At 37.9% G+C, this 22,806-nt stretch overlaps 4 protein-coding genes across 6 annotated transcripts; all 4 read right to left on the bottom strand.

Annotated features, from left to right (window-relative positions):
* Positions 1–150: 150 nt before the first annotated feature.
* Positions 151–5,474, bottom strand: LOC148186046 (solute carrier family 22 member 13-like). 2 transcript variants are annotated; one of them, XM_088071866.1, is made up of 10 exons: positions 4,915–5,474; positions 4,653–4,756; positions 3,769–3,923; positions 2,360–2,531; positions 2,125–2,245; positions 1,932–2,026; positions 1,537–1,751; positions 1,322–1,430; positions 947–1,141; positions 151–828 (listed from the first exon to the last, which is right to left on the bottom strand). In XM_088071866.1, exons 1-10 carry the CDS (start codon positions 5,287–5,289, stop codon positions 759–761), a joined length of 1,611 nt encoding a protein of 536 aa, XP_087927992.1. In that variant the 5' UTR covers positions 5,290–5,474; the 3' UTR covers positions 151–758. The 2 variants fall into 2 exon arrangements, with proteins under 2 accessions (XP_087927992.1, XP_087927993.1); XM_088071867.1 differs by lacking the exon at positions 151–828 and having other exon boundaries at positions 943–1,141.
* Positions 5,475–5,622: 148 nt separating this feature from the next.
* On the bottom strand, positions 5,623–10,934 carry LOC148186045 (solute carrier family 22 member 13-like). Its single transcript, XM_088071870.1, has 10 exons — positions 10,545–10,934; positions 10,283–10,386; positions 9,554–9,708; positions 8,151–8,322; positions 7,916–8,036; positions 7,724–7,818; positions 7,329–7,543; positions 7,108–7,216; positions 6,733–6,927; positions 5,623–6,614 (listed from the first exon to the last, which is right to left on the bottom strand). The coding sequence occupies exons 1-10, from the start codon at positions 10,917–10,919 to the stop codon at positions 6,545–6,547; spliced, it is 1,611 nt and encodes a 536-aa protein (XP_087927996.1). The 5' UTR covers positions 10,920–10,934; the 3' UTR covers positions 5,623–6,544.
* A 1,652-nt stretch (positions 10,935–12,586) lies between these two features.
* LOC121966691 (solute carrier family 22 member 13-like) lies at positions 12,587–17,422 on the bottom strand. Its single transcript, XM_088071868.1, has 10 exons — positions 16,849–17,422; positions 16,595–16,698; positions 16,224–16,378; positions 15,600–15,771; positions 15,360–15,480; positions 15,182–15,276; positions 14,788–15,002; positions 14,577–14,685; positions 14,012–14,206; positions 12,587–13,910 (listed from the first exon to the last, which is right to left on the bottom strand). The coding sequence occupies exons 1-10, from the start codon at positions 17,221–17,223 to the stop codon at positions 13,841–13,843; spliced, it is 1,611 nt and encodes a 536-aa protein (XP_087927994.1). The 5' UTR covers positions 17,224–17,422; the 3' UTR covers positions 12,587–13,840.
* A 141-nt stretch (positions 17,423–17,563) lies between these two features.
* Positions 17,564–22,666, bottom strand: LOC121960353 (solute carrier family 22 member 13-like). 2 transcript variants are annotated; one of them, XM_042510013.2, is made up of 10 exons: positions 21,463–22,666; positions 21,197–21,300; positions 20,792–20,946; positions 20,450–20,621; positions 20,201–20,321; positions 20,021–20,115; positions 19,632–19,846; positions 19,328–19,436; positions 18,779–18,973; positions 17,564–18,689 (listed from the first exon to the last, which is right to left on the bottom strand). In XM_042510013.2, the coding sequence occupies exons 1-10, from the start codon at positions 21,835–21,837 to the stop codon at positions 18,626–18,628; spliced, it is 1,605 nt and encodes a 534-aa protein (XP_042365947.2). In that variant the 5' UTR covers positions 21,838–22,666; the 3' UTR covers positions 17,564–18,625. The 2 variants fall into 2 exon arrangements, with proteins under 2 accessions (XP_042365947.2, XP_087927995.1); XM_088071869.1 differs by lacking the exon at positions 17,564–18,689 and having other exon boundaries at positions 18,775–18,973.
* Positions 22,667–22,806: the final 140 nt, after the last annotated feature.

Genomic DNA, 22,806 nt, shown 5'->3' with positions numbered 1-22,806 from the left:
AACCTCAACTCAACTGATTTAATAACAAATACAAATATGGACACTTCAGCATATAAAATGTTTAGTTAACAAATTATCTAAAAGTAAAAGGAGCAAAATAAGTTTTAAACACACTGAAAGCAAACAAAATTATTTACAAACAAAATATAATTCACTTGACGTTTTGCATCATTTAATTTCATCTTAACAAACTTCCAGCCTTAAAATGCACCAGTACTAATATTTAACAAGTTGCAAAACTAAAATGAAATAAAATTAAATCACTCAGTAATGTTTGACAGTTGAGAATAATTGAACAGTTTCACAACTCCATGCAAAACTTAAAGTAAATCAACAAAAGTCAGAGTTGACAGCTTTCACATGTGATTATGAATGAGGAGGGAAAAAAATGATTTCAATACAGATTAAAAATATTTGGTCTTCAGTAATTTGATTGCTCTATATCTATTCCCTGTAGGCCCATTTACTGTTTTACTCTTATCAGAAACAGAAAAAAAAGAATATCATATTGAATCATGTAAAGTTAATGTAGTTAGCAGGTTACGCAAAGTATATCACAAACAGCAGTAAATGTTAGTTCAAACAAGGTCAAACAAATCATAAACTTTGCTTCACCTTAGCAGCTCCGTCTGCAAGTCATGTGGTTGACATTATCTGACCTTTCATATATATACTTAACTGAAACATTGCATTAACAGCTGCCAGATTCTGAATAAAAAATTAACCTATGAAAATTTGATTATGATTTCAGTAAAAACTTAAAGACTGTGCTCTTCGGTAATGTGCACATCACTGCATGTGCTCCCAGAAGTTCCATTTACTGGTTTCCTAAAATTAAAAAAGAAGAATTATTAATGTATTGAATTATTTTATCATAAGTTATAGTAATTTAAATATGTGGTTTTTGTTTTGTTTTTTCAAAATTCAGCATTAATACTCAACTCACTTGAGCTCAGTGTTATCCTGCAGTTCAACATTGAGGGTTTCAGGCAGTAGTAAACAGAAACCTGCAGCAAAAATGGGAATGATGCCGTATATGAGCATGGGGATGGTGTGATGGTAGACGTCCAGGAGCCTGACCAGAGGAGCGAGGATGCCCGCCACACGAGCACACATGGAGTTTACACCAAAGCCATTTTGCCTAAAAAAAAAAAAAAATGAGTTGACAATGGACTCATCAGGAATCACACACTAATTTGATAATTTTGGTAACTTTATAGATACATTTTTAATGATTAATCTCTGGATTAATGATTGCATCTCTGGATATAAGATTTTTTCATGAAATTGACACAAGCATTAACAGAAGGAGTGACATTACCTTAAAATAGTTGGGTATAACTCTGGAGTGTAAACGTAGGCTGTGCTGAAAGAGGCAGTAGCAGCAAATTTCCCCAGTACAGCTATGATAGTTACCACCACAGGAAGATCTGATGGGAAAATAATGTATGAGAAAAACATGCACTGTACCTTTCAGGTAATCATAGAAAAATTGACACCAATGATCAATAGACATATCTGAGGTTTTGAAAATACCTTTTGGGATAGCAAGGACCACGAGGCAAGCAGCACCCCCAAAGAACAGGAAGCCTGATTGACATATTCTCCTTCCAAAATGTTGAATTAGAGCCAAACCGCTCAGGTGTGCAGGAATTTCGACAGCACCAAATATGAGCTGGGTGAGGTAGATATTCAGACCAAAATTGCCAACATTCAGGCTAAATCCGTAATACATAAGACTTGTTGAAAACCTGAAATCAGAGTTGGAGAGTCAGAGAGTTATTTTCAGTTAAATAGACTTGCTGTGACAAATGTCTGCTATTAGCTGTAGCATATCACAGCTAAACATTACCGATGTATTTTATGTATAATGATTCACTGACAGACAAATACAGTGGCATTAACAATTATTTCAGTCAAAGAAGACGCACCAGTTATAGCCCATTATGAGAGTACATTTCCTCAAATACGATATTCGGAAGATGTCCAACATGTTTCTACTTTCCACTTTACCCTCGATCTCAAGCTATACAAAAAAAAAGGAAAGTTTTAGAAAATGTGCACATATCAAAGAGAGCTTTAATATATTTTGGTTAAAGTCAACATGTCTTTGTTGCAGCTTACCTTGTCCAGCAGATCTTCTGGGACAGTCCTCCTGTTCACCCTGGCTGCCCTCTGAATCTCCTTTTGTGCCTCCTCCTTCCTGCCGTGGGTCATCAGCCAGCGAGCTGACTCTGGGAGAAACCTATGGGAAAAAATCAGAGTATGATTGAGCTGTTACAATCAAAACATCTCTGGTGTTTTGGTGTGTAGGACTTTATTAACTTGTGAGAGCTTTATTGTTTGAGAGGCTGCTGACCAGTACAAGATTCCCAGAACAAGGAGAAGAGGGCTGAAGAGCACCAGGTGCAGGATCCTCCAGTTGCGGATTAAATAGGCAATGCCAGACAACAGCATCAGTCCAACAGGAAAGAACAGTATGATGAACATTGTGGAAAGAGCAGCCTTAGATGAAGTAGTCCACTCTACCCCTATAAAACAGTGATGATTACTGATATTGAGTTATATAATTTTTCTGGTAACAGTGGCTCTGCACTTTTATGAAAGTTTCCAAATGCACTACCCACAACCATGTTTTAAGGGTCATAACATGATTATTTTCATGCTTTGGTCAATATTCTACAGTCATTGGTTTCACATTTAATTTTGGATTGAAAATTCAGAAAATGACTTAATTTTGCCACCTCAATATCACATTCATGTTATCTGAAATTTAGGTTACTGATTGTCAAGATAGCGAAAGATAGAAAGATGGTCAATTCATGTCTGTCACTGTTACTTTATATGCAGATGATCTACAGAGGTGACTTATCAACCAAAGATTACGCTGCCTGTTCAAGGCGGGCATATCACACCGCTATGCCGCCTCGCTGTTCTGCAGATAAGGTATAATTTTGGAACAGGGGAACTTTTGTCTCACTTTCAAGCCACCATGGCAGGTAGTAACAATGCCAAAATTGTGTCTGTATAAACAGGACAGCCAACAGGACAGGAAGTACAGGATGCTGCTACCAATGCCGGGATGTCAATAAAAGCATGTGGTTAGAATTAAGGTACAAAGGCACTGGTGGATAGATTTAATCAACAGAAACAATTGGTTAGGGTTAGGAAAAAATAGTTTGGCTCTACGTTCAGACGGGAAGTGAGCACCAACCTTGCGAGTGAAAGACCAGGGTTTTCCAGATCCATCCACTACCCCTACAGCCCACTCGATAGGGAGCCTTGCACCCCTTACACTGTCCAGTGGCATATCACATGGCCATGACAGGTTTTTTCCAGCCAACTGATGCCACCTGTCTACATATCATACTGCTATGACAGGTGCCATCAAGCAGACCAACAGCATGTAATAAAACAGAGAAAGGTTAGATCCGGCTGCGCCATCCTGTGCTTTTGGCGTCAGTATCTTATGCCAAAATCTCTTACAAATCCGAATTATATGATAACTTCAGTATCAGAATCTACTGGTGTGCTTTATGTAACACTACAGGCGGATGCTTTTGTGCTTCATGTCAGGTCCATCACAGCTCTTTTGGTTCTGCAGTGTCGGCACTCAATTTAAAATCACAAACTGGAGCAGAATGATGCCATTGTCATTTGGTTATATGTAAGAATACAAAAGATGCCAACAAAGGGACAGCTTTATGGCACCATCTCTGTATAAAGGGATACTGAGTGTCTTCAGTCACAGATGAACAGTGTACTTACCCATCACAGATGTGTTCATAATGATGACACCTCCTGACATCCCACAGAAAAACTTAATGACCATGTAAACATAGATGTTTGGTGAGAGAGCAGCACCCAGATTAAACAACAGTACGAGAGAGAGGCAGAGTAGGATTGCAAAGCGTCGCCCAAACCTACAAACAGAGAAGAAAGAGCATTTGTTTTGTTTTATCAAAACACAAAGTGAATCTACTGCATACACTGTTTATCATTCTCTATTTGTGTGTCATATATAATATATGCAAGTAACCCTTGGGTCCTGGCTTTAATGTAAATGCCACTTGATATGCTCTACCCACCCGAACTTTTTGCAAAACAAGTACACCCCTTCATGGCGACTGCATTCCTTGACAGCTCTCTGCCTGGGTGAAGGGGTTGGAGAGGTAAAATTTTCCTCTTTCATACATAGAAGGAGGGGACGTGTTGTCCGAACCCATGTGGCAATTACACGCCTGCAAGGGCCACTGACCAAGCTGCCATTATTGATGCAATGATCGACAGAATAAGAAAGGGTTGGGTGATACCCACAATTCTTGTTCTTAACTCAGCTGCAGGCTAACATGCAAATGTTGACTGTGAAACCAAAATTCCCTTAAGTCTATTTATTTATTTTTATATATTTATTTTGCACAGTAAAAACAAAAGAGCAGAAAAACAACAAAACAGAAGCAGATATGCAGGTGAGATGCAGAAAACCCCTCGAGTCTTATGAGAGAATCTCACCTCAAAATGGATTACAAAAACAAATGCAGAATCAGGCAATATCAACAAATAAATGTAGATCTAACAGTCTGAAAAAAATTGAAACTATTAAGAACAAACATTGGACAGGAGGTGGAGGTGCATGTGTTATTGGTCCTCACCTGTCAGAAATTGCCCCAAACGCCAGCGCTCCAACCAGAAAACCTGCCATGTAGATGGACTGTGTTGCCTCAACCAAACCACTCTTGTCACAAACCAGATTGAACTGAAAAGAGAAAATGATGTTTCAGACAGACAAAGGAAATGAGTGTATCAGAGAAAGACAACAGGGCTGTTGCAGAGAATTACAGTCTCCTGAGGGACAATGTGAGCAACCATTTGGGTTTTGAGTCTATAGGGACCCTGAGCTGTTCACTTGCTTACCTCTGACATGGTGCTGGAAGCTCCTAAAGGTGCCTCATAGTCCCATCCATCTGTGCATCCAGTTGTAGTGTTAATCCCATACACTTCAATAGTTTCCAAATCCAAATCCACAGGTGTGAACATTTTACAGCTTTCAAATCTTCCATCCTCGTTCACAGGGATGGTGAGATTTCTTTTTCTCTCATCGGTCAGGTTTGGTCCACGCTCCAAGATCCAGTCAGTGTTACAGTGATGTGGAAAGCTCATTCCTGTAAATACCTGACCGATCACATCAAAAGCAGAAAACACGCTTGTGATGCATAACACAGCCAATAACTGTTTCTGGAACAAACCAAACTCCCCAATCTCCTTTAGGATCTGTCCGAAGGTGCTCATATTGATTTGTGACTAAACTTACAGAGGTCCCTCATCAAAGTGCAGTTTTGGAAATGGCTTTGCCGAGTTTTAAGGGTTCTAGGATATGATGTGAAGTGGTAATATAGATTATCTAATTAATATTTAACCAAGCACATGAAGTATACTAGATAGCATATGATGTGGCATGGGGATTTACAGCTCTGTTCTTTGAGCAGGAAACAACAGCTCCACCACCAGTTAAAGTTGGGATAGATAAAATAATAAAATGAGTAATAACACAGACAATAACAATACATTGAACTTAGCTAACCTCAACTCAACTGATTTAATAACAAATACAAATATGGAAACTTCAGCATATAAAATGTTTAGTTAACAAATTATCTAAAAGTAAAAGGAGCAAAATAAGTTTTAAACACACTGAAAGCAAACAAAATTATTTACAAACAAAATATAATTCACTTGACGTTTTGCATCATTTAATTTCATCTTAACAAACTTCCAGCCTTAAAATGCACCAGTACTAATATTTAACAAGTTGCAAAACTAAAATGAAATAAAATTAAATCACTCAGTAATGTTTGACAGTTGAGAATAATTGAACAGTTTCACAAATCCATGCAAAACTTAAAGTAAATCAACAAAAGTCGGAGTTGACAGCTTTCACACGTGATTATGAATGAGGAGGGAAAAAATGATTTCAATACAGATTAAAAATATTTGGTCTTCAGTAATTTGATTGCTCTATATCTATTCCCTGTAGGTCCATTTACTGTTTTACTCTTATCAGAAACAGAAAAAAAAGAATATCATATTGAATCATGTAAAGTTAATGTAGTTAGCAAGTTACGTGAAGTATATCACAAACAGCAGTAAATGTTAGTTCAAACAAGGTCAAACAAATCATAAACTTTGCTTCACCTTAGCGGCTCCGTCTGCAAGTCATGTGGTCGACATTATCTGACCTTTATATATATATATATAAATGTGTGTGTGGGTGTGTGTAGATATGCATATATATACTGCATTGTACTTTGGGAACAGCACTGAAGTTGATTTGACAAATTAAACACAATCATTTTTTTAAAATAAATGAATTCCCAAAAAACTTCCAGCTATAAAATGAACGAAAGCTAATTCATTTCAGTAGAGAGTCTAACTTTAAGTTAAAATCCTTTAATAATGTTTTACACTTCATGCTTGATCATTCCTTTGATCCTGAACTGAATGAAATATTAACCTATGAAAATTTGATTATGATTTCAGTAAAAACTTAAAGACTGTGCTCTTCGGTAATGTGTTCATCACTGTATTTGCTCCCAGAAGTTCCATTTACTGGTTTCCTAAAATTAAAAAAGAAGAATTATGAATATATTTAATTATTTTATCATAATTTATAGTAATTTGAATATGTGGTTTTTGTTTTGTTTTTTCAAAATTCAGCATTAATACTCAACTCACTTGAGCTCAGTGTTATCCTGCAGTTCAACATTGAGGGTTTCAGGCAGTAGTAAACAGAAACCTGCAGCAAAAATGGGAATGATGCCGTATATGAGCATGGGGATGGTGTGATGGTAGACGTCCAGGAGCCTGACCAGAGGAGCGAGGATGCCCGCCACACGAGCACACATGGAGTTTACACCAAAGCCATTTTGCCTAAAAAAAAAAAAAAATGAGTTGACAATAAACTCATCAGGAATCACACACTAATTTGATAATTTTGGTAATTTTATAGATACATTTTTAATGATTAATCTCTGGATTAATGATTGCATCTCTGGATATAAGATTTTTTCATGAAATCGACACAAGCATTAACAGAAGGAGTGACATTACCTTAAAATAGTTGGGTATAACTCTGGAGTGTAAACGTAGGCTGTGCTGAAAGAGGCAGTGGCAGCAAATTTTCCCAGTACAGCTATGATAGTTACCACCACAGGAAGATCTGATGGGAAAATAATGTATGAGAAAAACATGCACTGTACCTTTCAGGTAATCATAGAAAAATTGACACCAATGATCTTAGATAATAGACATATCTGAGGTTTTGAAAATACCTTTTGGGATAGCAAGGACCACGAGGCAAGCAGCACCCCCAAAGAATAGTAAGCCTGATTGACATATTCTCCTTCCAAAATGTTGAATTAGAGCCAAACCGCTCAGGTTTGCAGGAATTTCGACAGCACCAAATATGAGCTGTGTGAGGTAGATATTCAGACCAAAATTGCCAACATTCAGGCTCAACCCATAATACATAAGACTTGATGAAAACCTGAAATCAGAGTTGGAGAGTCAGAGAGTTATTTTCAGTTAAATAGACTTGCTGTGACAAATGTCTGCTATTAGCTGTAGCATATCACAGCTAAACATTACCGATGTATTTTATGTATAATGATTCACTGACAGACAAATACAGTGGCATTAACAATTATTTCAGTCAAAGAAGACGCACCAGTTATAGCCCATTATGAGAGTACATTTCCTCAAATACGATATTCGGAAGATGTCCAACATGTTTCTACTTTCCACTTTACCCTCGATCTCAAGCTACACAAGTAAAAGGAAAGTTTTAGAAAATGTGCACATATCAAAGAGAGCTTTAATATATTTTGGTTAAAGTCAACATGTCTTTGTTGCAGCTTACCTTGTCCAGCAGATCTTCTGGGACAGTCCTCCTGTTCACCCTGGCTGCCCTCTGAATCTCCTTTTGTGCCTCCTCCTTCCTGCCGTGGGTCATCAGCCAGCGAGCTGACTCTGGGAGAAACCTATGGGAAAAAATCAGAGTATGATTGAGCTGTTACAATCAAAACATCTCTGGTGTTTTGGTGTGTAGGACTTTATTAACTTGTGAGAGCTTTATTGTTTGAGAGGCTGCTGACCAGTACAAGATTCCCAGAACAAGGAGAAGAGGGCTGAAGAGCACCAACTGCAGGATCCTCCAGTTGCGGATTAAATAGGCAATGCCAGACAACAGCATCAGTCCAACAGCAAAGACCAGTATGATGAACATTGTGGAAAGAGCAGCCTTAGATGAAGTAGTCCACTCTACCCCTATAAAACAGTGATGATTACTGATATTGAGTTATATAATTTTTCTGGTAACAGTGGCTCTGCACTTTTATGAAAGTTTCCAAATGCACTACCCACAACCATGTTTTAAGGGTCATAACATGATTATTTTCATGCTTTGGTCAATATTCTACAGTCATTGGTTTCACATTTAATATTGGATTGAAAATTCAGAAAATGACTTAATTTTGCCACCTCAATATCACATTCATGTTATCTGAAATTTAGGTTACTGATTGTCAAGATAGCGAAAGATAGAAAGATGGTCAATTCATGTCTGTCACTGTTACTTTATATGCAGATGATCTACAGAGGTGACTTATCAACCAAAGATTACGCTGCCTGTTCAAGGCGGGCATATCACACCACTATGCCGCCTCGCTGTTCTGCAGATAAGGTATAATTTTGGAACAGGGGAACTTTTGTCTCACTTTCAAGCCACCATGGCAGGTAGTAACAATGCCAAAATTGTGTCTGTATAAACAGGACAGCCAACAGGACAGGAAGTACAGGATGCTGCTACCAATGCCGGGATGTCAATAAAAGCATGTGGTTAGAATTAAGGTACAAAGGCACTGGTGGATAGATTTAGTCAACAGAAACAATTGGTTAGGGTTAGGAAAAAATAGTTTGGCTCTACGTTCAGACGGGAAGTGAGCACCAACCTTGCGAGTGAAAGACCAGGGTTTTCCAGACCCATCCACTACCCCTACAGCCCACTCGATAGGGAGCCTTGCACCCCTTACACTGTCCAGTGGCATATCACACGGCCACGACAGGTTTTTTCCAGCCAACTGATGCCACCCGTCTACATATCATACTGCTATGACAGGTGCCATCAAGCAGACCAACAGCATGTAATAAAACAGCGAAAGGTTAGATCCGGCTGCGCCATCCTGTGCTTTTGGCGTCGATATCTTATGCCAAAATCAAAGCGAAATTATATGATAACTTCAGTATCAGAATCTACTGGTGTGCTTTATGTAACACTACAGGCGGATGCTTTTGTGCTTCATGTCAGGTCCATCACAGCTCTTTTGGTTCTGCAGTGTCGGCACTCAATTTAAAATCACAAACTGGAGCAGAATGATGCCATTGTCATTTGGTTATATGTAAGAATACAAAAGATGCCAACAAAGGGACAGCTTTATGGCACCATCTCTGTATAAAGGGATACTGAGTGTCTTCAGTCATAGATGAACAGTGTACTTACCCATCACAGATGTGTTCATAATGATGACACCTCCTGACATCCCACAGAAAAACTTAATGACCATGTAAACATAGATATTTGGTGAGAGAGCAGCACCCAGATTAAACAATAGTACGAGAGAGAGGCAGAGTAAGATTGCAAAGCGTCGCCCAAACCTACAAACAGAGAAGAAAGAGCATTTGTTTTGTTTTATCAAAACACAAAGTGAATCTACTGCATACACTGTTTATCATTCTCTATTTGCGTGTCATATATAATATATGCAAGTAAACCTTGGGTCCTGGCTTTAATGTAAATGCCACTTGATAAGCTCTACCCACCCGAACTAAAAAAAAAAGTACACCTGACCAAGCTGCCGTTATTGATGCAATGATCGTCAGAATAAGAAAGGGTTGGGTGATACCCACAACTCAGCTGCAGGCTAACATGCAAATGTTGACTGTGAAACCAAAATTCCCTTAAGTCTATTTATTTATTTTTATATATTTATTTTGCACAGTAAAAACAAAAGAGCAGAAAAACAACAAAACAGAAGCAGATATGCAGGTGAGATGCAGAAAACCCCTCGAGTCTTATGAGAGAATCTCACCTCAAAATGGATTACAAAAACAAATGCAGAATCAGGCAATATCAACAAATAAATGTAGATCTAACAGTCTGAAAAAAATTAAAACTATTAAGAACAAACATTGGACAGGAGGTGGAGGTGCATGTGTTATTGGTCCTCACCTGTCAGAAATTGCCCCAAACGCCAGCGCTCCAACCAGAAAACCTGCCATGTAGATGGACTGTGTTGCCTCAACCAAACCACTCTTGTCACAAACCAGATTGAACTGAAAAGAGAAAATGATGTTTCAGACAGACAAAGGAAATGAGTGTATCAGAGAAAGACAACAGGGCCATTGCAGAGAATTACAGTCTCCTGAGGGACAATGTGAGCAACCATTTGGGTTTTGAGTCTATAGGGACCCTGAGCTGTTCACTTGCTTACCTCTGACATGATGCTGGAAGCTCCTAAAGGTGCCTCATAGTCCCATCCATCTCTACATCCAGTTGTAGTGTTAATCCCATACACTTCAATAGTTTCCAAATCCAAATCCACAGGTGTGAACATTTTACAGCTTTCAAATCTTCCATCCTCGTTCACAGGGATGGTGAGATTTCTTTTTCTCTCATCGGTCAGGTTTGGTCCACGCTCCAAGATCCAGTCAGTGTTACAGTGATGTGGAAAGCTCATTCCTGTAAATACCTGACCGATCACATCAAAAGCAGCAAACAGGCTTGTGATGCATAACACAGCCAATAACTGTTTCTGGAACAAACCAAACTCCCCAATCTCCTTTAGGATCTGTCCAAAGGTGCTCATATTGATATGTGACTAAATTTGCATTTAGGTCCCTCATCAAAGTGCAGTGTGGGAGACAGTCATGCTAACCTTTAAGCACTATCAGTTATAGATTCTATTTAACCTGACCAATTAATATTTAACCCAGCACTCTTGTGAGTGTGATATGGCACTGGATGGAGGTCATCTTACAGTGGGGAAAAGCAGTAGTTACGCTGCCCTAAAAAAAAAAAAAAAGTGGTGTGGATAAAATAATAAAACAAACAATAACACCGACAATGACAATATATTTAACTGTACTCGCCTCATCTCATCTTAAAAAGTCATAAAATCCACACAGACTACCATCACTAACGGATCCATTATAGATCCTAAAACAGGGAAAAACAAGGTCAGGCAGAGTCAGAGACTCAGAGTACAGTCAGAGAACAAAAATGTATTTCAAGCTGAATCTCAAAAGCATTGAGACCAGATAAAACAAATGATTTTATGACAAATATACAAATGTAAAATTTCATATATAAACAGTATTTCATAACTGAATAATCTAAACCTCTGCAAAGGCAAAAATATGTCTCAGATATTAACTAAAAGTATTTGTTAAATCATTTACACACGAAACATGATTCAGATAAAGCTTTGCATTCATGCAAATGCATTCTGTCAAATCCCTGTTACCATGCAATTAAAGCAAAAACTATTTTTCCAGAAAATTGTATGAAGTCCATGTAAATTGGACTTACTAAATTATTGTGTACAAACAAGAGAAGAAGACAAGAGGTTGGGGAATAAGAGAATACAACGTTGTGCTTCAGAGGGGGTGGAAATACAGAGTAGCTTTGTGTGATACCTAAACTGAAGGCACCCTTTGGCATCACTCTGAGACACACCAGGCTTGCAACTAACTCCAATGTATATCCATTCGCTGCAATATATGAATATCTAAATGACATAGCATGAAGGGCAAGAAAATATGTATATGGCGGGCAGGAGGGGGCGGTGGATTGGACAAACAAACACAGGACTTTCATTGAGGAGGCGGTATTATTGTCCTGTTTTAAATAAAGTGTCAATGAAGTTTCGCCATTTTGTTTCTGTTGTTGATTTATAATTCTATTTTTAAGCCCCCTTCCTTGAACTCTCACAGCCAATCAGGAAAAACTTCCCCCCAAAAAAACTTTGAATGGGGAAAAGAATAGAAGAAATCTCAGGAAGAGCAACTGAGGAGAGATCCCCTCTCCCAGGATGGACAGACGTGGAATAGATGTTGTGTGTGCAGAATAGATCAACATAATAATATTACATTATAGACAATCCTTCCATATCAAAATGATACGAGAGAGAGAGATATAAGATATATGTAACAGATATAACAGCTGGAGTTCATCTTCTCAGCTCACACTTTGCCTTCATATTTCACACTTTACATGCTCTCTCTCTCTTTCTCTCACTCACATTCACACACACACACACACACACACACACACACACACACACACACACACACACACACACAGAGTTTATTACTGCTATTACTGTTCTTGTATTGATGCTGATATCTATCATTATGTTTAGCTTAGCAATGGCACAAGAAAGCCTAGGTATCTGATAACCTTAGATTGGTGTTTGGCGAAACGTGTAGGTTCAAAGTGCAGTAAGCAAGGAATAACTGCAACGATGATCACATTTACAACAGAACATATATTTAGAAAAAAATTATCTCCAAAGCTTCAAACACAAAGCAATAAACTTGAAGATAGTACAGACAGTATTTTCAATGAAAAACTGAAAAGTATGTAGTCCAAATATTACAATTACTAGGTGACTATGCAAGTACAAGTGAGCTTTTATTAATTACCATATCATCATGTATTAATTTGATCCATTTTTTAAGCATTCATCAGTAACTCTGTTTGAGGTAATAGCATTTTGTATACAGCATCCTACTATCAGGACAAAATATTAAAATGTGGGGGACAATGCTCTTATTACAATGCAAGTCCAGGGTGAACATGCAATAAAATAAAATAAAATGGTCCTTTGTATTAAAGCCACAATTATAAACGGGTAATAAAAGTACTTAAGGTGTAAATAATTCTTGGTTTCTCCTTAATCCGTCAAATTAAAACTTACCATTTACCAAAACTTTCAACAAACAAAGCGAAAATAAGTCAGCCCCGGTCAATTTATTGTTAGTTATATAGCTATTTTCCCATACTTTTCATAAAAAGAGCTTCTTGTGCAGAAAGAATCACATGTTCAACAACAAATGAACACCTGCAAGCATACAGCTTGAAATACTCAGCAATAAAAGTTAAGTCAAGCATGCCCTTTTGGGCTTGTTTTCCAGACTGTCTGTCTTGTGACCCCATTATGATAAAGGACCCGGAAACTTTGCTGTGTCTTCAAGTCATGTATTTTATGCTTACTGACTTTCCGTGATATACAAGTTGATCAGCTCAGCCAATAGGAATTATGGACAGGGGGCAGTGTCCAATGTAATATCGGTGTCCTGTATAATGATTCTCTGTTTCTGTAATATGCTAGTGGGCTAGGAGCGCATCCCAAAATGCATTTTGCCCTCCACATGTATGTCAGTGAACCACGTTGCATTGTATTGATCATGTGTCTTGAAAACGATGACATCTCTAATGTTGCAGTCTGATTCGCTGTCTGGGTCAGCGACCGTCCAATAAGTCAATCATGTTACTGAATCAATTTCTAATAAACATCCATTCCAAAATACACTAAAAATAATCTAACAGATTGTGACATTAAAATTAAACCCTTCACTTAAGTTTCACATTCAGTAACTGTGATGAAATAGTTTAATTTCTGCATCCTAAACTAAAATCAAAGCAACTAAACTGTAGTTGAAAGTTTTAATACCCGATTATAAATAAGGAAAAAAAGAAGCTATGACAATGATTTTTAGTAAAAAATTAAAGTTTCTGCTCTTGAATAATTTTTTCAGCACTGTATCTGTTCGCAGTCCATCCATTCATCGGTTCCCTAAAATTACAAAAAAAAGTATTATAGTATAAAATTATTTCAACTTGATAAGATAGTGCAATTATTATTTTTTTGTAATACAGCATTTATACTCAACTCACTTGTGCTCAGTGTGGTCCTGCAGTTCAACATTGAGGGTTTCAGGCAGTAGCAAACATAAACCTCCAGCAAAAATAGGGATGATGCCATATATCAACATGGGGATGGTGTGATGGTAGACATCTAGGAGCCTGACCAATGGAGCGAGGATGCCCGCCACACGAGCACACATGGAGTTTAGACCTGCGCCGTTTTGCCTGTAAGAATTCACAATGGACTCATCACGAATTGACATAATTTAGGTAAGTTTATAGATGATTTTTTAGATTATTAAGTATTTATGAGATATCTCTAAAGCACGTAGTGAATACCTTTATTAAGTCAAATATGTAAATAAAGGGGAAGAAGAGATCAGATGAATAGGGCAATAATAAATAATTACACTTCAGTCATTTGAAATGACTAATTAATTGTTCAGAACCATAATGGTTAATGTGCAACAATGGAATTTAAGGAATTAAGATGTAAAACGTTTAGTGCTTAATATCATGAATATAGTATCCAGTCTTCAAACTCAATATTTCTAAAGATAGCTTTCTGATATACTAATCATTTTTGACACATTACCTTAAAATGGTCGGGTATAATTCTGCAGTGTAAACGTAGGCTGTGCTGAAAGAGGCAGTAGCAGCGAATTTCCCAAGTACAGCTATGATTGTTACCACCACAGGAAGATCTGGTGGGTAAATGATATTTTTTTAAAAGCACACAAAACACCACACTTTCATGACATTTTTGCTTTTAGATCATAAAAACATGTACAAGGTTTTGAAGATACCTTTTGGGATAGCAAGGACCATGAGGCAAGCAGCACCCCCAAAGAACAGGAAGCCTGATTGACATATTCTCCTTCCAAAATGTTGAATTAGAGCCAAACTGCTCAGGAGTGCAGGAATTTCGACAGCACCAAAGATGAACTGTGTGAGGTACATATTTGGGCCAAAACTGCCAACATTCAGGCTCAACCCGTAATACATAAGACTCGTTGAAAACCTACATCAGAGTTGAAGAGTCAGAGAAATGCTTTCAGTTTAACAGGATTGTTGTGACAAATGTTATCTATTAGCTGTAGAATATAACTAGTACACATTAATGATGTAATTCATATATAATGATTTACTGACTGACAAAGACAGTGGCATTAACAATTATCTCAATTAAAGAAGACGCACCAGTTATAGCCCATTATGAGAAAACGTTTTCTCAAATACGATATTCGGAAGATGTCCAACATGTTTCTTCTTTCGACTGTACCCTCGATCTCAAGCTAAACAAGTAAAAATTCAATTTTAGAAAAGAGATTTTTTTTAATATTTTGGTTAAAGTCAACATGTCTTTGTTGCAGCTTACCTTGTCCAGCAGATCTTCTGGGACAGTCCTCCTGTTCACCCTGGCTGCCCTCTGAATCTCCTTTTGTGCCTCCTCCTTCCTGCCGTGGGTCATCAGCCAGCGAGCTGACTCTGGGAGAAACCTATTTGAACACAATTTTAAATTCACAAAGTATGATTTAACAGTTACAATTAAAAAAAAAAAATAGCAAGTAGTACTTCACAAACTTGTGGAAGTATTTCAGCCTGAGAGGCTGCTTACCAGAACAGGATTCCCAGGACAAGAAGAAGAGGGCTGAAGAGCACCAGCTGCAGGATCCTCCAGTTGTGGATTAAAAAGGCAATGCCAGACAATAACATAAGTCCAACAGGATAAAACATTATGATGACATTCGTGCATAGTGCAGCCTTGGAGGGGTCAGTCCACTCCACCCCTGTAAGACAGTGAAGATTGCGCATATCGAGTCATTTCGTTTTAATGATAACAAGATTATTTAGTCAATAGCCTAGCAACTACATAATTGTTTTACAAATGCACCACCCACAGCAATTTTTACAGGATCATATCCTGATTTGTTGCATTCTTCGGTCAATCTGCCAAATAAGTGCTTTATGATTCATGATTTTGTTTTACTTTATTCTAGGCCATGTTTCCTTTTTTTTTTTTTGGAGTTAAACTGTATTTTGAGGTTGTCAGCTCAGTTTGACATTCATTAGCTTGTGGAACTGTGGAAAAAGATGGTCAATTCAAGTCTTTCAGACTTATGATGACCTTAAGGTTTATGTTGACCATTAATAGGGGGAAGTTTCTTTGACTGATGGACCTAAACTAATGCAAGCTATCCATGTCAACCCATTTTTTAGGCACTAATGTTGATCTACTTACCCATCACAGATGTGTTCAGTGTAATGGCACCTCCTGAAGTCCCACAGAAAAATTTTAAGACCATGTAAACGTAGATGTTCGGTGAGAAAGCAGAACCCATACCAAACATTAGTAGAAGAGAGAGGCAGAGTAAGACTGCGATGCGTCTTCCAAATCTACAAATATGGGACAAAGAGTGTTTGTTAAGTTTCAACAGACACAATCTAGATGTACTGTATACTGTTTATCATTTGATGTGCGCCTGTTGACTAGGTAAATTGTAGGGTAGATGTCCCCTGAATAGTTTGGCCAGAAATCGGACTTGCAGAAGTCAGTCTTGCTGGAAATGGAAACTCCACTTATATTGAACTGCATGTGTTATTGGTCCTAACCTGTCAGACAATGCCCCAAAGGCCAGCACTCCCACCAGAAAACCTGCCATGTAGATGGACTGTGACGCCTCGATCAAACCACTCTGGTCACAAACCAGATCAAACTAAAAAGAGAAAAGAACTATTTAAAGGGGACAGTATATAAAAAAGCCAGCAGGACCATGGTAAAGTATTACAGTCTTTATACAGAGAACTAATGGACTGTTTGAGCAGTCTTGAGTCTAGTAGAGATGCTGAGCCGCTTGCTTGCTTACTTCTGTCATGATGCTGGAACCACCTTTAGGTGCCTCATAGTCCCATCCATCTATACATCCAGTTGTAGTGTTAATCCCATACACTTCAATGGTTTCCAAATCCAAATCCACAGGTGTGAACATTTTACAGCTTTCAAATCTTCCATCCTCGTTCACAGGGATGGTGAGATTTCTTTTTCTCTCATCGGTCAGGTTTGGTCCACGCTCCAAGATCCAGTCAGTGTTACAGTGATGTGGAAAGCTCTTTCCTGTAAATACCTGACCAATCCCGTCAAAAGCAGCAAAAATGCTGGGGAGGCATAACACAGCCAATAACTGTTTCTGGAACAAACCAAACTCCCCAATCTCCTTTAGGATCTGCCCGAAACTGCTCATATTGATATGATGGTGAATCTGCTGTGGTCCCTCTTCTATGTGCAGCTTGGGATATAGATGTGTGGAGCCTTACATACTGTCAGTCAATGTGCAGGTTAATATATTTCATCTCACCATTAATATTTAACCCAGCACGTTGTATGGGAGGCACAAGTCCTCCAACTGTAAAAGTTGTTATGCTAAAAATGATATAATTAGCAATAACAAATAAGATTACAATAAATGTAACTCCACTCCACCTATATAGCCATAAAATGCAATTAGACCACCATCACTAACATATATCTGTTATAGAGCCTAAAACAGGAAAAAAGCATTAGGTCAGGCACAGTCAAAAGTCAGACAGCAAAAATGCTTTATCATGAAAGCATTGATTGACAGAGATGTGGCTTAAGTTGTAATGATTCTTACTGAAAGGGCAGTGTGAGTGAAAACAACAATAATTAATATTTGTTATCAATATTTAACTAAGCATAATTTTGTCTGGAATGGCACTTGCCTTGAGTTGGGAACAACAGCTGTCGCTGTTCTGCCAATTGTAAAATTTGTGATTGCTAAAACAATAATTGGCCACTAAAAAAGACAATGACAAAAATTCTGCTTTAAGAAAAACACATGGTGTTAGCATAGAGAGACCAAAATAAAATAAAGCAAACAACAATGGAAGAGAAAGTACAAAGATCACACAGACTGTAATATAGAGTTCAAAACTATAAAACATGAAGTCTGGCCAAGTCAAAAGCCAGAGCAAAAGTATGAATGAAAATTTGAAAAGACTGCTGAGGCAGTTAGTGTAATCCCCAAACTGCTAAAATATAGAAATACAAGTTAGTCAGAATCCTATAACATAAAACCTTTGGACAGAAGCTCAGTGGACAGTGGAGTTCAGTAATTAGGAGCAAGTTACAAAAACAAAAATTTAAACAATATGCACCCCAAAAAAGTAACAGTGCAAAGCACAAATTTGGGAATATAATTTGAAATGGTGCTATGAAAAGGGAACTGCAGTTGTCTGGGTGGCTATGGAGAAAACCCTATAGAGTTCCCAAGGAATGAGTCCTAAAACCCAGAAAATTTGTCAGGCTGCAGTTTGCTTTCCATCTTTACATTAGCGGCACAACTGACCTTCATTGTTCTTGTGAAAATAGTCCAAGCACTATTTTCACAACAGCTGTGGTGAATGGGTAATACATGACAGGTTGAAGGGTGTTTTGAGGATAAAAATAAACATATTAGTTGCGTCACATATAACTTGTATTGTCAGTGATTTCAGTCAGGAAGTAAATTGTTGCACCTGATTTCATTTAATTAAGGGTCAACCATAGACTTTTGCATGATACCTGATTATGAGTAAGAATTAAAAAAATGAACTATGAATGTCTGATTATGATATCAATGCAAATTAAAATTTGTGTTCTTCAATAACTTGTGCAGCACTGGTTGCAGCATGTCCATTCATTGGGTTCCTAAAATTAAAAAAGAGATAAAATATATTTATTTACACTCATACAGTTATTGCTTTTTTTTTCAAATACAGTATTTATATTTTGCTCACTTGAGCTTGGTGTTGTCCTGCAGTTCAACATTGAGGGTTTCAGGCAGTAGTAAACAGAAACCTCCAGCAAAAATGGGAATGATGCCGTATATGAGCATGGGGATGGTGTGATGGTAGACGTCCAGGAGCCTGATTAGTGGAGCGAGGATGCCCGCCACACGAGCACACATGGAGTTTACACCAAAGCCATTTTGCCTGTCAGAATTCACAATGGACTCTTTAGGAATAACACACTGACTGAGATAAGTTTGGTAACTTTATAGATTGTAAATTAAGATCTCAATAAAATACTTAGTGGATACATATACAAAGAAAAGAGATAAGGAGAAAAAGACACTAGTTAGTTTGTATTTAGAAAATTACAATTCAATATTTTTTTTATTACTGAATAATAGGGAGACCAATAACGGCCTAATATTACTGTGCAACAAGATGTTAAGAATTTTTAAATATGGAGTACTTAATATTATTAATATAGTGTTTGAACTTTGGTTTTAAAAATATATCTTTTTATGTAATCATCACGAGCAGCAGAGAAAGTAACATTACCTTAAAATAGTTGGGTATAATTCTGCCGTGTAAACGTAGGCTATGTTGAAAGAGGCAGTAGCAGCAAATTTCCCCAGCACGGCTATGATAGTTACCACCACAGGAAGATCTGATTGGTATATGAAAAATAAAGTTACTCGTTCATTCCTCATTAGGTCCTCAGTAAATACTTGTTTTTTGTGAACCTAACTGTAAAGTGTTATCAGTAAATATATGCTGTGCCTTTCAGATAAACACTGAATAATTCAAAGCTTTATAAGAAATGTTTTCACATTATAAATACATGTCTTTAGTTGGCAGATACCTTTTGGGATAGCAAGGACCACAAGGCAAGCAGCACCCCCAAAGAACAGGAAGCCTGATTGACATATTCTCCTTCCAAAATGTTGAATTAGAGCCAAACCGCTCAGGACTGCAGGAATTTCAACAGCACCAAAAATGAACTGTGTGAGGTAGATATTCAGACCAAAACTGCCAACATTCAGGCTAAATCCGTAATACATAAGACTTGTTGAAAACCTGGAATCAGAGTTGGAAAGTCAAAGAGATATGTTTAGTTTAACATGTTCATTGTGACAAATGTCTTCTAATTGCTGTAGCATATTGTTGATTCACATCACTGATGTATTTCATGTGACTGACAGACAAATACAGTGGCATTAACAATTATCATTATTATTAAAGAAGACGCACCAGTTATAGCCCATTATGAGAGTACGTTTTCTCAAATACGATTTACGGAATATGTCTAGCATGTTTCTTCTTTCGGATGTACCCTCGATCTTGAGCTAAACAAGTAAAAGTTAACTTTTAGAAATGTGCACATATCACAGAGATTGTGGTTAAAGTCAACATGTCTTTGTTGCAGCTTACATTGTCCAGCAGATCTTCTGGGACAGTCCTCCTGTTCACCCTGGCTGCCCTCTGAATCTCCTTTTGTGCCTCCTCATTCCTGCCGTGGGTCATCAGCCAGCGAGCTGACTCTGGGAGAAACCTATGGGAAAAAAATTAAAAATCACGGAGTACGATTGAACTGATACAATCAAAACCTCTCTGGTGATGGTTTTGGTGTGTAGGACTTTATTAACTTGTGAGAGCTTTATTGTTTGAGAGGCTGCTGACCAGTACAAGATTCCCAGAACAAGGAGAAGAGGGCTGAAGAGCACCAACTGCAGGATCCTCCAGTTGCGGATTAAATAGGCAATGCCAGACAACAGCATCAGTCCAACAGCAAAGAACATTATGATTAACATTGTGCAGAGAGCGGCCTTAGAGGGGTCAGTCCACTCCACTCCTATAAACAAAAAATATACTCACTGGGTTACATTATTTCAGAGGTAACAACAGATAGTAGCCTAGATCTTACAAGAACCCCCCTGATCATCTCCTCTCAGTAGTTCAATTTTTGGCACTTCTACTCATATAGTATGACTGGCCTAAGTCACAGATAAACAGTGTACCTACCCATCACAGATGTGTTCATAATATTGACACCTCCTGACGTCCCACTGAAAAATTTTAAGGCCATGTACACATAGACGTTTGGTGAGAAAGCAGCACCTGTACTAAACATTAGTAGAAGACAGAGGCAGAGTAGGATTGCAAAGCGCCGTCCGAACCTACAAACAAAGGAGAAAGGGCATTTGTTTTTTTTTTTTAAAGACACAAAGTCAATCTAGATATACTGTTTACTGTTTATCATTTGTGTGCCTGTTGAGGAATGGGTACAATTGTTGGGTAGATATCCCCTGAACGGCTTTTGCAGGAGTCAGCCTTGTACTGACTTCCTCTTTGTTCAATCTAAAACATTGAGATTTGAAGAATGGGAAATCTGACTTTTATTAAACTGCATGTGTTATCGGTCCTCACCTGTCAGAAATTGCCCCAAACACCAGCGCTCCAACCATATATCCTGCCATGTAGATGGACTGTGATGCTTCAATCAAACCTCTGTTGTCACAAACCAGATTGAACTGACAAGAAAAAAGGGATTGGTAAGGAGGACAAATGAAAGGAATAGATCAAATAAAGAAAGCAGGGGATACAAGTCTCTGTACACAGAAATGTTTGACTGTCAACCGATTGGACCCTGGGTCTTGAGTCTAGCAGGGATCCCGGGGTGTTTGCTTACATACCTCTGTTGTAATGCTGGAAGCTCCTAAAGGTGCCTCATAGTCCCATCCATCTATGCATTCAGTTGTAGTGTTAAGTCCATATGCTTCAATGGTTTCCAAATCCAAATCCACAGGTGTGAACATTTTACAGCTTTCAAATCTTCCATCCTCGTTCACAGGGATGGTGAGATTTCTTTTTCTCTCATCGGTCAGGTTTGGTCCACGCTCCAAGATCCAGTCAGTGTTACAGTGATGTGGAAAGCTCATTCCTGTAAATACCTGACTGATCACATCAAAAGCACCGAATATGCTGGGGATGCATAACACAGCCAATAACCGTTTCTGAAACAAACCAAACTCCCCAATCTCCTTTAGGATCTCTCCGAAGGTGCTCATATTGATATGTGGCTAAAGTTGTAATGGTTTTCTAAGGACAGTGTCGGAGCAAAGATGAATTTGACTGACCTTTGTAATTAATATTAAACTAAGTAAGATATGACACTTGCCTTAGTCGTAAAGTTTAGGGAGGTTGGGCAAGGTTGTAACCTTGCTGACTGATATGGCACCTGGGCATGCCACACTGTTTATACTGTGTTATGTACATACAGTTCAGCTGCTCATTGTCATGTTTTCTATGTGAAATATAGTACAAATTCGTAAATTTGTAAACATAATTACATAGAGCTAGATATTCAATAGCACCTCTAAATTTGCTTTCTCTGGTGCGCGTTAAGTCTGTTCATGTGTATACACAGTAAACTCACCATCTTCTTAGCCTTTTCCTAAGTGTCGCTCTGCTTCTGGGCCAGGTTTATGGTTTGACAGGCACGTGTTACAGGCAAGAGATAACTGGGCTCCCAGTTAATTCAGCTGCTGGTATCTGAGAACTGCCAGCTCATTGCCAGTAGATCAGGTTCATGGATAAAGTTTGCCATTGTGTAAAACAGTTAACACTACTTTTTCTCATGAGGAGGTAATTTATCATATTCATCTCTAGATATTTGCAGATTAACCATCAACAACAATAGCTGTTTTGTTATCTAACAATTCAGTCTTACGAAATAAGCTTGCGTCACCCAAAAAGCTTGTGATGTCATAGACTTCACATTTGCATTAAAAAATGAGTTGTAATAATCAAAAAGACTTTTTACATTTTTAACATACAAGATAAGCAACATTAATCTTTTTTTTGGTTGTTGTTTCCGCATAGGAAAAGAACTCGATGATGAAACATTACACACAAAAATAATGTTGCTGTCGCTTATTTATACATCAAGCCAACATGGAGCAACAATAGCAATAATTTGGAGTTATGCTCATGGCTACAAAACAAATGCACATCCAATCTACCAACTCAAGAAAAAC

Source organism: Plectropomus leopardus, chromosome 21 (genome assembly GCF_026936395.1).
Source record: "Plectropomus leopardus strain MGB_pleo_1.0 chromosome 21, ASM2693639v1, whole genome shotgun sequence".
NCBI lineage: Eukaryota > Metazoa > Chordata > Actinopteri > Perciformes > Serranidae > Plectropomus > Plectropomus leopardus.
This window is presented reverse-complemented; position numbering and strand designations above follow the sequence as displayed.

Bases quoted from the DNA above. Each gene is read 5' to 3' on its own strand.
- LOC148186046 (XM_088071866.1), bottom strand. From the start codon at position 5,289: ATGAGCACCTTCGGACAGATCCTAAAGGAGATTGGGGAGTTTGGTTTG. The intron at 2,532-3,768 runs GTAAGTACACTG...ACTGTTTTATAG, and splicing joins TATGAACACATCTGTGATGG to GGGTAGAGTGGACTACTTCA. The intron at 1,431-1,536 runs GTATTTTCAAAA...TTTTCCCATCAG, and splicing joins GGTCCTTGCTATCCCAAAAG to ATCTTCCTGTGGTGGTAACT.
- LOC121966691 (XM_088071868.1), bottom strand. From the start codon at position 17,223: ATGAGCAGTTTCGGGCAGATCCTAAAGGAGATTGGGGAGTTTGGTTTG. The intron at 15,003-15,181 runs GTGCGTCTTCTT...ACTCTGATGTAG, and splicing joins CTCATAATGGGCTATAACTG to GTTTTCAACGAGTCTTATGT. The intron at 13,911-14,011 runs GTGAGTTGAGTA...TTGTAATTTTAG, and splicing joins CAGGACCACACTGAGCACAA to GGAACCGATGAATGGATGGA.
- LOC121960353 (XM_042510013.2), bottom strand. From the start codon at position 21,837: ATGAGCACCTTCGGAGAGATCCTAAAGGAGATTGGGGAGTTTGGTTTG. The intron at 20,116-20,200 runs GTAAGCTGCAAC...TTACTTGTTTAG, and splicing joins CAGAAGATCTGCTGGACAAT to CTCAAGATCGAGGGTACATC. The intron at 18,690-18,778 runs GTGAGCAAAATA...TTTTAATTTTAG, and splicing joins CAGGACAACACCAAGCTCAA to GAACCCAATGAATGGACATG.
- LOC148186045 (XM_088071870.1), bottom strand. From the start codon at position 10,919: ATGAGCACCTTTGGACAGATCCTAAAGGAGATTGGGGAGTTTGGTTTG. The intron at 7,819-7,915 runs GTAAGCTGCAAC...TTACTTGTGTAG, and splicing joins CAGAAGATCTGCTGGACAAG to CTTGAGATCGAGGGTAAAGT. The intron at 6,928-7,107 runs GTAATGTCACTC...TTTTTTTTTTAG, and splicing joins TTATACCCAACTATTTTAAG to GCAAAATGGCTTTGGTGTAA.